Consider the following 16,555-nt stretch of genomic DNA (forward strand, 5'->3'; position numbering starts at 1 on the left):
AAGATAGAACTACCCTACGACCCAGCAATTGCACTACTAGGCATTTATCCAAGGGATACAGGTATGCTGTTTCAAAGGGACACAGGTACCCCCATGTTCATAGCAGCACTATCAACAATAGCCAAAGTATGGAAAGAGCCCCAATGTCCATCGCTGGATGAATGGAAAAGAAGATGTGGTATATATATATATATATATATATATATATATATATATATAAAATGGAGTATTACTCGGCAATCAAAATGAATGAAACCTTGCCATTTGCAACTACGTGGATGGAACTGGAGGGTATTATGCTAAGTGAAATTAGTCAGAGAAAGACAAAAGCCATATGACTTCACTCCTATGAGGACTTTAAGAGACAAAACAAATGAACATAAGGGAAGGGAAACAAAAATAATATAAAAACAGGGAGGGGGACAAAACAGAAGAGACTCATAAATATGGAGAACAAACTGAGGGTCGTGGAAGGGGTTGTGGGAGGGGGAATGGGCTAAATGGGTAAGGGGCATTAGGGAATCTACTCCTGAAATCATTGTTGCACTATATGCTAACTAATTTGGATGTAAATTTAAAAAAATAAAAAATTAAATTAAAAAAAAAACCTTCAAATAGTGATCTCTGGGCTTTTCCCGTCATTAATTCTAATTCTATATTCCCCGCTAATTGTATGTCAAATTGGGTTTTATACTGGATGTGAAAGAAAAAAGTCAGAATGTGAAACTGTACATATTGTATACAATTTTGTAAAATACAAAGACTGAAAAGGAACAGGTCAAAATATTAAAGGGAGTTATCTGGCTGGAGAATTATTGGTAATTTTTAAAGTTATTTATATTAAATTGTCTTTTTCAGGTCTTAAAACAATAAGCATTGCTCTACTGGATGTGTCCCACCCAGAATTCAGAGCTGCAACCTAACGCCCAGTGTGACAGTATCTGGCGGGCGGCCTTTGGGGAGTGATTAGGTCATGGGGGTGCACGCTCATGGATGGATTAGTGCCCTGGTAAAGAAGAGCCCAGAGAGCTTTGTCCCTTCCACCGTATGAGAACACATGAACCAGGAAGTGGGCCCTCACCAGGCACTAAGTCGGCCGGTGCCTTATTCTTAGACTTGCAGCCTTCGGAACCGTGGAAGTTATTCACCTATCGGCCATCCAGTATATGGTATATTCTGTTACACCAGCTCAAGTGGACCAAGCCACATCTGCATTTCTTTTAAAATCAGAAGATACAATCCTTCACCATTGGCAGAGTTACAAAGACTAAGCTTACAGATTTCCAAACAGGAGAGAAGACAGATGACAAACCCCAGCTCTAAAGCAAAGACCAACCCAATGAAAAAACTATGGCACATTTTTAGAGCCCTTTAGGAATTTCTCTGTGGAAACGTACTTACAGTTTCAATGACTATGGTAGCTGAAAAAGTCTTCTCATTGATGGATTCTAAGGTACCTTCATTTCCTCTGTAGCCTCCGTTTAAAACGAGAATTCTTTTTCCTACGATAGAATACAACACTGAACGCAAAGAAATGTTTGCTTCTTTCTTCTACTTTGTTACAGCAAAATGCAATTACAGTGAATGAACAGAACAAAAACCAAAACCCCTCTGAGTTCTTAATCATTTCAGAACTCTGCAATACTCTAAAGTATAGTCTGGAGATACTCTGATCGCTATAGCATTCTAAGACTCCTCACGTTTTTTTCCACTTGTCAGAGGAAACAATCTGCAAGGACTAGAAGGGAAAATGTTCAGAGCCCAGAAATCATTAGAAAGAAATTCAGACTGGGGTGCCTGAGTGGCTCAGTCGGTTAAGTGTCCAACCTCAGCTCAGGTCATGATCTCACGGCTTGTGAGTTCGAGCCCCGCGTCGGGCTCTGGGCTGACAGCTCAGAGCCTGGAGCCTGCTTCAGATTCTGTGTCTCCCTCTGTCTGCCCCTCCCTTGCTTGCACTCTGTCTCTTGTGTTGTCTCAAAAATAAATAAACACTAAAAAAAAAAAAAAAAAAAAAAAGAAAAGAAAAGAAATTTAGATTGCTTTGGCTCTTACTATGAGGGAGCCATTCTATTTCTAAGTATCTTCTCAATAGGGGAGAAACCATATGTCCATATAAGGACTTGCGTATGAATATTCTTGGAAATTTTATTTGCAACAGCCCCAAACTGTAAACAAGACAAATGTCCATCAACAGGTGACTGAATGAACAAGAAGTAGCATATCCACACCGGGAAACACTGCTTGGCAACAGAGAGAAGTGAGCTACAGACACATACACGTGACAACAGGCACGAATCCAAAATAATTACACGTACTGAAAGATCCAGACCAAAAAACAAGACACATGGTATGATTTTATTCATACAAAATTCTAGATAGAAACAAACTAATCTATAGTGACAGACAGCAGAAAGGTGGTTGTCTTGGGGACATGGGAGGCAGCAGTGGAGGGGTGGCAGGGAAGGATAAAGGGGAGTGAGGAAATTGGGGGGGAGTGATGGATACATTCATTATCTTGATTGTAGGGATGGTTTCAGAGAGTATTCGTGCCTTAAAACTGATCAAATTGTATATTTTACACAAGTGCAATTTATCGTATGTCAATTACATCTCATTAAAGCTAAAAAATTTCTTTTTTTTCAGCCATAAAATGAGTTTTATTTTCCGGGGAAAGACTAAAGGACCTGATAAGCAGTTTTGGAGACTAACACGATCACTGTGCCGTCACTATGAAGGGTCGGGTCAGAGGCAGGCAACCCAACCGAAGCAGCATTCGAACGAGATATCAGAACTACTCAAATGATAAAGACCATTAAGCAAAAGAAAAAGCCAAACAGCAGAGACTTTTACTTCACCACCTCAGGCAGCTAAAGAGATATATTAACAATAACCTGCGTCTGAGTGACTTTTTTTCCCTATGAGTTTGTATGTTGCTTTCGGAGAAAAAGGATCTTAGGAAGGGAAAACTTATTCATGCCACAAAAGCGCTTTCGCAGAGGACTGGTAAACCCACCGCGTCACCTGAAATCAAGAGCATCAGTTACACTGGCAGCTGTATATTTCTAAAAAGGAAACCCGTCTACAACTACCCGGTAATGTCAAAAAACTATGGTTTTAAGGATGGAATCACTCATTTTGATAGCATACAGGTTAAATGGTCTGCAGAAAGATTTACCTGGTGCTGGAATTACTGTTTCTAAATGAGTCTGGTCAAGTTTCAGCTTGTCTCCGGAGTCGATCATCTTGACGACAGCCGTGTATTTGTCAATTACTTCCTGTCATGTGAAATCAACGCTTTTATAGTAGCAGAAATACGTGAACACAAATTTCAAAGGACAGAAATAGGTAAGATGAAAACCAACGGCATTCCAGTCAAATGGGAAGAGTAACTCCTCCTATCAATGACACTATTTTACAGACTCCATATACGACTTCTATGCTTCTTAAAATTTGTTTAAATTTCATTACGTTTTCCATTTTAGTTCCAGTCTATTTAAGACACAGTTTTACATATTGGTTTCAGGTATACAGGATAGTGGTTCTAGGCTTCCTAATAAAGAATTCAACTCAAGGCCGAGTGAGGCTTTTCATCTGCAAAGAATAGAAGACTGGTCGGTGTTCTTAGAACAAGACTTTGATACACACAGTGAGAGGGACAATGCTCAGCTTCGAGTACAACAGAAGGGCACTTACGCACGCGCAGTGCTGGGTGCCAGAATGAAACTCTCAGGGGACGGCAAAGAGGGAAAAGGACTGGAGCGCTGATTTTCAAATTTTCAAATCCTAGAGCGGCTGAAAGTCTCCCAGGCAAAACACAACAAGGAAGCCCTCCTTGGAACTCCAGGCACATGATCATACTTACTGCCCATTGTTAACAAAGAGGATGCATCTCACTGATTAGCAAGGCCTGCACAGTGAGTGAGGGAGTTTATGTGGCACCCGTGGGACTTGATACATACTGTTTGCTCCAGGAGGAAAGCACACACGGTATGTATAAATATAAATTACGGTTGCAAAGGAATCATTTTTCCGCCAATTATGAAGTCAGCTCTCCTTCTACAGAACCATCGAGAACCTCAGACACAATGCTTCTGCCCTGAGGACTTGACCTTCCAGGAATACCACAAAGGCTTTATTCGGTCAATTCACAGAGTCCGCTCACAGCCTCACAGCCTTACCTTAACAACGCCCTTTCTCTTATGATACTTCTCTCCGAGTTTTTTGGTTATGATTTTTACAATGATTTCCTAGAAAATAACGACAAAAAAATAAAGATGAAAGACAGAAGTTATCTTCTCTGTTTCACGCCTTCATTTAAACCATGCTCGCCAAAAATCATAGCGAAGTGTAACTGCTCCGCTAAGGAAAAAATCCGGGTGTTCTAAGCCTTTCCAATCATGGCAAAACGTTCCCTTAGTGACCTTTTATTTCTTCTTTCTCCCTTTATTCGATATGGTTACTGAGAAGGAGAAAATACCTGTCTCGAGGCTGATTTCCACGCTGAAGGTCCCCTGAAATCTAGGACTTTTCATCTGTCAGTCTCAACCCTGTTAATCCAGGTCTTTCAGAGAGAGCTGCTTTTTTCCATTCAAGGAAGTGAAAGGTGCCAAAGATATTAACACCGTTGGTGTTCAGTGCTGATAAAAACTCAGATGGCAAGTCTCACTGGGAATTGCAGGGAAATGTCTTTGAGCTTACGCGTGACATTTTTCCAGAATGTTCTCTCCTCGTGATGTTACTCTGAATTTTGGATACACACAGGATTCTTCCAGATTAGCTCCAGCTAAAAGTATCGTTCTTCTGAACATCTAATTCTCAAGTGGGAGAGAAATCTAGGCTTATTTCATATTCGTGCATTCTGGGTTTGCTTCTTTATCATCATGTTGCTGATTTAGATTAGCTGTCTAATGGCGGATTGGGAAAAATAAATCGCCTGACTTCATGCTACAGTCACTATAGCGATTCTGAATTTGCTACTTCAAGTGAATATAACAGAGGTACTAGATGGTCACGAGTACTTCACTAAGCCAGGCCAAAAATTATATTAATCAAAATTCAGTGAGGACTTTGGGGGGAGGGTGTGGAACTGTAGAAAGAGGTGCTTAAGAGAAAACGTGAACGGTCTAAGACTTTCTAAGTGAAGCCAAATGATGCCAAAACAGCTTCCCTGATTTAATCAGAGTATTTCTGGCCCCAATTTCTCAAAGGCCCTCATGGGTACACACTCATCATCTGAAGCTAACTTATTACATCACTGGGCTTACTGACACTTGCTCACACAATAGATCAGTTCAAAATATTTCTTTACTCAGTTTAAACACTAAAGTTCTCCAATCTAGCTCGAGGGACTGCTGGTTATTTTAACAAACATACTGCCCATTTCAACATAAGAGACACATGGAATCATCATGGCACTGTTGGCTGACCCTCCCTTTGAATGTAACACTCCGTAAGAGGAAGCAGGAAGAGAATCTGAATAATTTGTTATAAGAGAATTATCAAACAGGAAATATAATTGAATTGGAAGTATTATCAATGGGAAGAGAATTTTTGGACTAGCTAAAACGTAGAAAGCGTTGTCTTTTTTTTTTTTTCTTTTGCTTTTGGTTTCCTTTCTTTTTCCTTTAAACCAATGATTCGTAAGGAAGGGCGTACATCAGAATCACCTAGGAGACTGATGAGAATATGCATTTCACCCCACGAGATGGGATGGCGATAGTAGGAAAACATATGTAATTTGGAAAAAACACTTCTCTAAAGATTTGCGAATTACTCTCTGGGTAAGAACAATTGCTTTCAGGAAGAAAAATTGTTTTTCTTCCTTTTCTTTTTTGAGAGTGAGAGAGAGAGAGAGAGAGCACGTGAGTGAGCAGAGGAAGGAGAGAGACCCTTAAGCAGCCTCCATGCCCTGTGTGGAGCCCGACTAGGGGCTCTATCCCACGACCGTGAGATCATGACCTGAGCTGAAGTCAAGAGCGGGAGGCTTAGCCAACCGAGCCACCCAGGCGACTCTCGACTAAATTCTTGATTACATTTTCATAAACAGTAATCAAACTATTAATATTCAAATGCTAGCTACCGTGATGGAGAAAACACACAAAACTTCCCTTCGGCCCATCCCTTACTAATCGTGACCGACCCGTGCTACAGCCGGGGAGTCCGGGCGCCTGAGACATCAGAGGAAGCAGCACGTTCACTCGCTCAGAGCACAGCCTGCTGAATGAGACTGCCAGAGAGAGCTGCCTAAGTGCTTATTCTGCAGCCCTGGGGAAATCCCCCAAATGCTTTCTGCCTCAGTTTTCTCACCTATAAAATGGGAATCATAACAATAACTACCTTACAGGGCTCATATAAGAATTAGTTGAAGTGATTCATACAAAGGATTCATTCACTATGTAATGTAACACAATAAGTATTTCCACGTTAGCTGAATTACTGCACGATGCTTCCTGTGGTCACCGGGTGGAAATGCCTCCCAGGTAGAAGACCACAGACTAAGACATGAAATCAGTGATCTGAGTTTTCAAGCTAGAGGGAGAAGGACCACGAAGACCTGAATGAGAGCTCACGACTTCCGGACCATCAAGGTTATTATTAACCTTATGTTTCTAATCAAAATTATCTAAATGACACACTCTCACTACCTTTCGGTCTGTCACTGATCAAACCAGCTTCTCAAAGAATAATGAAGGCACCCTGAACGTCTTTCGAAAATCTCACATCCAAGCTCAAAACAGAGCATCAGCAAACTATAATAATTTCTGGTAATTATTTAAATATTTCAAAATTATTATCTTAAAACAATAGAACAATAAATACACAATAAAATACAAAGCTCTACTTGAGTTTGTAAAATTAAAACCACCTTTGTTCAACAAAGTACCTAAAGGGATAATCTAAGTTCAATAAGCTGCAAACTGAAAACAAATACTTCTGCTTTCACAATTCTACATTTCAGCCCCATTTCTGAAAACACAACCCTTGTCTTCTAGCAAACACTGGAAACGATTCCAGGCTTCAATTGAAGATGTCCACAAACAAATCTGGCAAAACTCAAGGAGTCTCACCAGCCTATAAACGGGAAGTTACTCTCTAATACAGGTGTAACTGATAATTTAAGATCGGATGAAAAGAAAAGTCAGGAAAGTCTATCCATAGGATTTAAGTATGTTTGAGAAACTTAAGTCATTTATACCAAATGCTCTTTGAATCATTCACTCTTTTTAAAAAGCGTTTAGAACTTGAGAACTCCAGCTGAATACGTACAGGCTGTAGCCAATAGTCTGTTCGGGTACTTCTTTTCCTTTCCTCCTCGATCTGTAGAACACATAAGACATTCACAGAATTCTCTCATTAAAATCCTTAATTTATTTCAAATACCATTCTATTTAAATTTTTTTTTTTTCAACGTTTATTTATTTTTGGGACAGAGAGAGACAGAGTATGAACGGGGGAGGGGCAGAGAGAGAGGGAGACACAGAATCGGAAACAGGATCCAGGCTCTGAGCCATCAGCCCAGAGCCTGACGCGGGGCTCGAACTCACGGACCGCGAGATCGTGACCTGGCTGAAGTCGGACGCTTAACCGACTGCGCCACCCAGGCGCCCCTCAAATACCATTCTATTTAACAAAAGAACACCATAAAACATATGCCTGAAAGGGGCTCCGTGTAACTTACAAGCTCTGACAAATACAAATAAACTTTTTTTGCAATTAATTTTTGATTTCAAAAAAACACTTGGGGGACACCTGGCCGGTTTAGTCTGCGAAGCGGGCTACTCTTGATCTTGTAGTTATGGGTTCAAGCCCCATGTTGGGTGTAGAGATTACTTAAAAATAAAATCTTTAGAAAAAACGAACGAACTTGATTTGATAACAATATGTGATAAAGCAAGTCAACTGACCAAGAAAACAAATACAGGCGGCCTCTACTTGGTCAACACTGCAAGGCCATCTGCCAGCGCTATACTGCCCCCTCCCTTCTTCCCCCCACGTGACTGTCATGAGCTGGAAAACAAGCAATGTTTTTGTGGTAAAAACATAACACGGGGTGCCTGGGTGGCTCAGTGGATTAAGCGTCCGACCCATGATTTCAGCTCAGGTCCTGATCTCATGATTCATGGAATCGAGCCCTGTGTCCGGCTCTGTGCTGACAGGGCAGAGCCTGCTTGGGATTCTCTCTCGCCTCTCTCTCTGTCCCTCCCCTGCTCATGCTGTCTCTCAAAATAAAGAAACATTAAAATAAGCACCTTAATACACACTTAATACCAGTTTTGCACAGCATGGTTAGTTCTATCTACACTCTGATGGCAAAAAGGGGCTTCTCTGTTTGATAAGGACAATAAATCCTGTGAATATAGGGGAAGAAAAATATAACCTGGAGAGACATAAGCAAAAGGGCGTCCAAAAGAAGAGTGCCGTCTGGCCGCTGTGGGGCTGTATCACGCCTCCTTCTTCCTCAGCTGCCTTAAGTGAACCCTAAGTACCAACCTTCGAGGGGCCAGAACACTGTAATTCTTTGGTTGGTAATAAGTCTCATTTTAATTTCTCCAATTTTCCAATATGAACAAAGAGCATTCTAAATTTAGCACGTCTCACCAAGCGGGTAGATGTAGCTTTCCATTTGACTTTGAATTAAATTCAGAAACTCTGCCATGGCCTATTAAGACATCTAAGAGGTCACTCCCCCTCCTCTCTCGAACCTCAAATGCTACCACTCTTGCACTCATCACGCTCCAGCCACGTGGATCTTTCCTTCATATGCTTGAGGTTGAGATCTTCCCTGCCGTAGCACCTTTTCCCAAGCTCTCCCCCACGGCCCGCCCTCTGACCTCCTTAGCAGTTATCATTTTGTAATAACTCACTCACTGGTTCACTTGTTCGTGGGACGTCCCTCTTACTAGCATGACACACAGGGACTGTATTTTGCTCCCTACTACGCAGACACAGGACCTTGCACAATGCCCAGCACATAACACAACTCAGTATTTGCTCAGTGACGGAGCGACCGTATCTCCTAGTGTGCACATTTTATATTACACTCTCAATTTTTTAGACTGGCCTGCATTGTAGGAGCGCCCAGTAACGGGGAAGACCAAATAGCTCCCTCTCAACCCTTCACAACTGAAGAGGAGGGTTTGGGGAGACTAGAGGAAATGATGGTACAGAAAAAAAAAAAAAAAGTTAGCTTCTTATATCCATTTATTCTTTCTCTTCACCTGTCCTTCTTTTCTATTTGGTTCACAAATTGATTGATCAGGTAAGGCTATGTGTGGAGAGGGAGAGAGGAAGATTTAGGAATATATCGGGGCACTGGGGTTGTTCGGTCGGTTGAGCGTCTGACTTCGGCTTGGTCAGGATCTTGTGGTTCGAGAGTTCAAGCCCTACATCGGGCTCTGTGCTGACAGCTCGGAGCCTGGAGCCTGCTTCGGATTCTGTGTCTCCCTCTCTCTCTGCCCCTCCCCCGCTTGTGCTCTCTCTCTTTCTCTCAAATATTAAGAAAAATAAATAAATTAAATAAATAAAATAAAAAATAAATAAATAATTTAAAAAATTAAAGGAAAAAGAAAAGGGAATATATGAACAACCTCCTGCAGCACTGCTCTAGAGCTGCAGGTCGATTGAGAGCCAAAGTCTGGCCCCGGATCCTAAATCGCAGGTTTTCAGTGATTCATCACATAGGCCTGGCATCAGGTTCAGTCAAATAAAAAGTGCGTCGTGGCTTTCTCTTGCTGGCCGGGGGGTGGCAAATGGAAGTCAGAGGCGACAGGAGAGCGCAGGGTGGTGGGCGGGAATCCATGGAGGATGCCAGTCTCACTGAGCCACGGAAGGTAAACAGAGCTGCTCCTTCCTGCTCTCGACCCCGCCACAGCCCTTCTGCCTGAATTCCACTGACCGTGAACACACGGAGAGTTCGGAAGGCAGCGCTTGAAGTGAGAAAATAAACTTTGAGGGGGGGTTTCCAACTCCTTTAGTTCCATCTGATCTACACCCCTCCCCTAACCCAGTGTCTACACATCTTTTGACTTTCATTAATCTAAGAACTGGCAAAACTACCTAACCTTCCTCAGTCGGAACTACGTCATTCCTCTAACAGCTGAAAAGTCGACACGCGGCTGGTAAACTATACCTCCATGATTTCATCGAGTGCTGATTTCTTCTTTTTCTTTTCTTTTGATCGAGCTGTGCTCTGGGAAGATTCTTTGCGCTTAACTGATGCCGCATTCCCGACTGACTTCAACGCGCTCGGTCCCAAGGAGCTGGCGAAAAGAAGAGCCATACCTGTTAACAGCCACTACGCACAGAAGGCTTTCCAACGTGCAGAAGAACAACACAGGAAAGATTTGTTACTCGATTCATTTACAGCGGGTCAGTCGAAACAATAAAGGACCTGTCTCTATGCCTTACAGGACTGTGAGCGCGAGAACATGCGACCTCTCCCGCCATAGCGCCCTCCTCCCCCTCACCCCTTCTCTTGGCACCAACGGTGATCGGCACGGCCGAGCGGTGGCAGCGTGGGTTGGGCAGATCCCACGGGGTCGGGCAGACGGGGTTGGGGTTGGGCAGATCAGGGTTTAAGGAGACTTCCGCTTCTGACTGAGCGATTAACCTTTCTACACCTGATTTCCTCATCTACGAATGAGGATAAAAATGGCACCCGACTCATAGCTCAACTGCAAGGACTAAGTAAGATGTGTGTAAAGAAGTCTCGCATATTACTGCCAGTTCTATTTTCTGAAGGCAAAAATCTCAACAGGTCACTTAATTTTTGATGGCTCCCGCCTGCCTAGAATTGACAGTGTAAATTCTAAAATTTGCACCGCAATATAAAATTGCCCCCACTGGCCCAAGAGTGCTATCTCTAACTTATTATATACACTGGCCATTCTGAACAACTCGTTATTGATTGAGCCACGCCGTGTTTCATGCCTTTGCAGATTTACGCGTGCCTCTTTCATACGTAGAACGATCTCTCCATTTATCTCCATTTGTCCCAATTCTATTCAGATCCTTTCTTCATGAGGCTTCTTGGATCTTGCTGTCTCTGTGGCAGGTATCACACTCCACTTTGCATTGTAATCATTTGCATACGTGATTTGTACATGTAATCAGGTGTATATGTTTGCATTTACTTATTTTTTGTTGTAAAGAAGCAGTAACCGTCTAGTGACTCTCATAAAATACATGCTCAGTTAATATTTGCTAACTGAATCTTGTCAGTCTAATCATTTAGTTTGTCATATCTGCAAACGACGAATAGAGGAAAATATGTGCATGAAGCTCCTATGGGGATAACCAAGAGAAAAGTGTGATCAACAGAAAAACAATCTTGAATTATTCTTTGGACTTCTTTTTAAGGCATTTAAAGACAGCACTGGACTTACTGGCAGCCAGGTTACTCTAACGAGTCCTGTTCAGCTTGGAGCCAACTATGATCCCTACTTCTCTTCTGCAGTTCAGGACCCCCGACTCAGTTTTCGTGGGAGTTCATGTTCTCTCTTTACCTAACTGGAAGGTTTTCAATTTATCCTTTTGAAATGTCACTTGCTGGGTTTTGTCCCATAACTCAATCCTCTGAATATATTTCTAAGTTCTCATTCTGTCAGTAGACACATTTCCCAGGTTTGTGACAATTGTACATAGCATACGTTTGGTTCTCAACAGATTAAGTCCGTATAAAGATAAACGCTTCAACTTGCTGCTTAAAGAAAGGTTCTTTAGGGGCACCTGGGTGGCTCAGTCGGTTAAGCGTCTGACTCTTGATTTCGGCTCAGGTCATGATCCCACGGTTTGTGAGTTCGAGCCCCGTGTCAGGCTCTGCGCTGACAGTGTCCCTCTCTCTGCCCCTCCCCTGCTCGTGCGCTTGCTCTCTCTCAAAGTGAATATTTTAAAAGTGAAGCAAAAAAGTTTCTTGAGATTTAAAAGTACCTTTAGCTAGAAATCCACGAAACTTAGCACTAATTCCAGATCACAATCAACCACACTGTGTCCACATAAGAGGCGCTAATAACCCTAGCAAAAGGGGAATGAGGTTTAAGTGGGTAATTGGGGGGGGGAGTCTAGTGATTACATGTTTACAAACCACCTATTTCCTACTATAGTCAGTGCTTATGTTTCTGCTTTCTGACCCTTTTCACATTCTCCATAATTCCCCAAATTTTATGAACACTGAGTCCTTGAACACATTGATAAATTATTTCGGTATTTCGGTATTCATCTCAACTTGGAATCTTGAGATATTCTTCTTAAAACTAAGCGGCATAAAAAACAAACAACCCCATTAATAAGTGAGCAAAAGGCATTTCTCCAAAGAAGACACATAAATGGTCAAAAAGTCCATGAAAAGATGCTTCACAACACTAACCATGAGGGAAACTAAATCCAGAGCACGTGAGACAACACTTCCCATCTCTTAGGATGGCTTGTGTAAGAAAAATACAGAAAAGAGGAGTGTTGGTGAGGACGGGGCGCCCTGGAACCTTGTGCACTGTTGGTGCAAATACACAACTGGAGCAACTGCTATGGGAAACAGCAAGGCAGTTCTTAAACAAAGCCAACGCAGTGCTATCCTACAGTCCAGCGACTCCACTCCTGGGTGTATACCCAAAGGACTGAAAGAAGGGACTCGAACATCTATCTGTGCACCAATGTTGAGAACAGCATTATCTGTGATCACCAAAAGGTGGGAATAACTCAAAATGTCCAATGGCCGATGAAGAGACGAACAAAATGTGGTCTACACGACAACAGGATAGTATTCAGCCTTAAAAGGGAAGGAAATTCTGACACATGACCATAATGTGGATGTACCTTGAGGACATTAGAGTGAGTGAAAGAAGCCAGTCACAGAAGGGCAACCTCTGTATGATTCCACTCGTAAGATTAGAACAGTCACGTTCATAGAGACAGAAAGTAGAACAGAGGTCACTGGGGTCTGGTGGGGTAGAGGGAAACGGGGAGTTAGGGTTTAACGAGTACAGTTTCAGTTTGGGGTGATGAAAAAGTCTGGTAGATGAATGCTGGTCACAGACATAACGTGAATCTATTTACTGCCACTGACCCGTGCACTTAAAAACGGTCAAAATGGTAAACATCATGTTATATATATTTCGTCACACAAAAACACCTAAACTGAATAGAAAAAAGAGTTTTCTGTCAAGACGATTTATTTGGCATTATTAGATGTCTACAAGGTGACAAGCAGTGGGGATAAAGAGATGAACAGAATAGCCCATCAGGATCTCACAACAGGTGGGAGAACAGACATGGAAGGGTGTCCCGGGAAGGGGGAACAGCAGACACCGAGAAAAGTCAGGGTGAGCCAGCACAGCTTGTCTAGGACGGCACAAATAATCTAGCAGAGCTGGAGTACAAGTGGTGGGGGATGTACCAGATCACAATGGTCACATAAGAACATGGAAAAAAATGACGATTTATCTCACAGGTGATGACCAAAGATACTGAGTCTTTAATAAGAGAAAGAGGGGCACCTGGGCGGCTCCGTCGGTTGAGTGTCCAATTTTCTTTTTTAATTTAAATTTTTTTTTTTTTCAACGTTTATTTATTTTTGGGACAGAGAGAGACAGAGCATGAACGGGGGAGGGGCAGAGAGAGAGGGAGACACAGAATCGGAAACAGGCTCCAGGCTCTGAGCCATCAGCCCAGAGCCCGACGCGGGGCTCGAACTCACGGACCGCGAGATCGTGACCTGGCTGAAGTCGGACGCTTAACCGACTGCGCCACCCAGGCGCCCCTTCTTTTTTAATTTAAAAAAAAAATCTTTATTTTTTATTTTATTTTATTTTTTTTTTTTAATTTTTTTTTTCAACGTTTATTTATTTTTGGGACAGAGAGAGACAGAGCATGAACGGGGGAGGGGCAGAGACAGAGGGAGACACAGAATCGGAAACAGGCTCCAGGCTCTGAGCCATCAGCCCAGAGCCGGACGCGGGGCTCGAACTCACGGACCGCGAGATCGTGACCTGGCTGAAGTCGGACGCTTAACCGACTGCGCCACCCAGGTGCCCCAAAAATCTTTATTTTTGAGAAAGAGAGAGAGCAAGCGAGGAAGGGGCAGAGACAGAGAGAGACACAGAGTCCGAAACAGGCTCCAGGCTCTGAGCTGTCAGCACAAAGCCCGACACGGGGCTCGAATTCACGACCTGCAAGCTCATGACCTGAGCCGAAGTCGGACGCTCAACCGACTGAGCCACCCAGGCGCGCCCCGACCATCCAACTCTTGATTTTGGCTCAGGTTGTGATCCCAGGGTCATGGGATCGAGCCTTGTGTTGGGCTCTGCACTGGGCACGGAGCCTGTTGAAGATTCTCTGGGGCACCGGGGTGGCCTAGTGGGTTAAGCATCTGACTCTTGATTTTGGCTCAGGTCATGATCTCTCTGTTTGTGGGTTCAAGCCCCACGTTGGGCTCTGCGCTGACAGTGACATAGAATTCTCTCTCTCCCTCTCTCACTGCCCCTCCCCTGCCCACTCTCTCTCAAAATAAATAAACTTAAAAAAAAAAAGTTTCTCTCTCTCCCTCTCCCCTTCTCTTCTGTTCATGTTTTCTCTTTCTTAAAAAAAATAAATAAAATAAAATTTTAATTGCTTATTAAAAAAAAAAAGAGAGAGAAAGACATGGTAGGGCTTGACATCTAGATCCTTCTGCTTGCAATATCAAGATTCTGTTAGAGCTAAAATGAATGATGAAGAATTTAAGAAATGCTGACAGAAGACATTATGAAGGACAGAAATCACTAACACAGAAACCAGAGAAATTAGATTACCAAGAAAATAAAAAGTTGGGTTTGTTTATGTTTATTTATTTTGAAAGAGAGAGAGCGAGAGAGGGCACGTCCGAGCAGGGGAGGGTCAGAAAGAGAGGGACACAGAGAAGCCCAAGCCCAAGCCAACGCACAGGGGATTGATCTCACGAACTGAGATCATGACCTGAGCAGAAATCAGGAGTTGGACACTTCACCGACTGAGTCACTCAGGCACCCCAAAAAGTTGGTATTTTGAAAGAGTAATAAAACAGACAGTAAATTTGAGAGGCCAGATAAAAAGGATAGTCTAGAAAAATAAAAATGATGCAAATTATTGAAATTCGTATGATCAAGATTATATTGCAAAGTTGAATAAACTAATGACTGTCACAAAAGTGTTAAATAGTACCGAATCAGTAGTAAAAGGCATTCCCTCGCCTGCTGACACTAACACAGTATTTTACCAAGCTTTCAAGAAAGTGATAATCCCTATCCTAAAAATACTGTTTAGAATCAAGAGAGAAAACCTATACAAATCATTTTAAGAATTTAACATCGCCAGAAGCATAGGAAATTAAATATCACTCTCAATGACGGTGAAGTAAAAGGCAAGAGTCCATTTTTTTTCAGCCGTGTACTACATTCAATCTTCCCACTAGCTGCTCTCACAATAACACCCCTCCTCCCCCAAAAAGGTTCTAGTAGAAGGTGACAAACCGAGACAGTGAAGATGGGGCTAAAATCAAGGCAAGAAATGAACAGTAACAGATTGCGAATGGAATGTTCGCTTCTAGAAGGGCCCTAGAATTCTGCCACCGGTTAGTAATAACTAACACAATTAAAGAAGAGAAGCCCCAAAAGAGAAATGGGAACCGAGTAACCTGTGTTCAAAGCCGGGAGGAGCAGGGCTTACCTCCGTGCCTCAGTATAGCCTAAGACACCCATTTTTGCTATCTAGATCACTTCATTCATTCTGAGCTTTAGCTATACCAGAGATATAAATCGACAGGAAAATAAATCCCAACCTCTACAAAAATGGGCCATAATCTCAGAAAAAGGAAATTTAGATGAATCTTAACATTGTATTATCTGTGACGCCATTTACGCGTCAGTATACATACTTGAGACTGAACACACAGAACTTGGTCAAATAAAACTACTTTTATAATGACATCAAAGCCTGGCGTTGGGGTACAGGAGGCTAAACGGCAGACCCCAAAGATAACCGGTCCTCATCCCTGCAGTTGATACATGCGACCTTACTGGGAAAAGGGTCTTTGCAAACGAGATTAGGTTATAGATTCTGAGGTGAGACTATCCTGGGGTGCCCGAATGGGTTCTATGCATCCTTTCAAGAGGGAAACAGGCAGATTTAGCACACAGAGAAGGTGGTGTGAAGGTGGGGCAAAGAGAGATGTGAAGACACTGCTCTTGAAAACTGAAGGGTGTGGGGCGCCTGGGTGGCGCAGTCGGTTAAGCGTCCGACTTCAGCCAGGTCACGATCTCACAGTCCGTGAGTTCGAGCCCCGCGTCGGGCTCTGGGCTGATGGCTCGGAGCCTGGAGCCTGTTTCCGATTCTGTGTCTCCCTCTCTCTCTGCCCCTCCCCCGTTCATGCTCTGTCTCTCTCTGTCTCAAAAATAAAACAAAAAAAAAAAAACATTAAAAAAAAAAGAAAACTGAAGGGTGCAGCCACAAGCTGAGGGATGGCAGCAGCCCGCGGAAGCCGGAAGAGGCAAAGGACGGATTCCCGCCAGGGCCCGCGGAGGAAGCACCGCCCGGCACGTGGCCTGAT

General features: G+C 42.9%; 1 protein-coding gene across 4 annotated transcripts in view; it reads right to left on the reverse strand.

Moving 5' to 3' along the window:
• Positions 1–16,555, reverse strand: part of KIN (Kin17 DNA and RNA binding protein) — a 42,541-nt gene that overhangs the window by 9,124 nt on the left and 16,862 nt on the right. For all 4 annotated transcript variants that reach the window (XR_006959715.1, XM_047065130.1, XM_047065131.1 and 1 more), the window contains exons 8-12: positions 10,130–10,259; positions 7,267–7,317; positions 4,179–4,247; positions 3,176–3,275; positions 1,402–1,502 (exon numbers count right to left, since the gene is read on the reverse strand). Coding sequence is in view for 3 of the 4 variants with exons in the window: in XM_047065130.1 (XP_046921086.1) it covers positions 1,402–1,502; positions 3,176–3,275; positions 4,179–4,247; positions 7,267–7,317; positions 10,130–10,259 (451 nt within the window). In the remaining variant the exon portion in view is untranslated. The remainder of the gene's footprint in view (positions 1–1,401; positions 1,503–3,175; positions 3,276–4,178; positions 4,248–7,266; positions 7,318–10,129; positions 10,260–16,555) is intronic.

The sequence above is a fragment of the Lynx rufus genome, unplaced genomic scaffold, assembly GCF_022079265.1.
Source record: "Lynx rufus isolate CCGP_SWC_20201006 ecotype Redwood Valley unplaced genomic scaffold, mLynRuf1.p SCAF_7, whole genome shotgun sequence".
Lineage (NCBI taxonomy): Eukaryota > Metazoa > Chordata > Mammalia > Carnivora > Felidae > Lynx > Lynx rufus.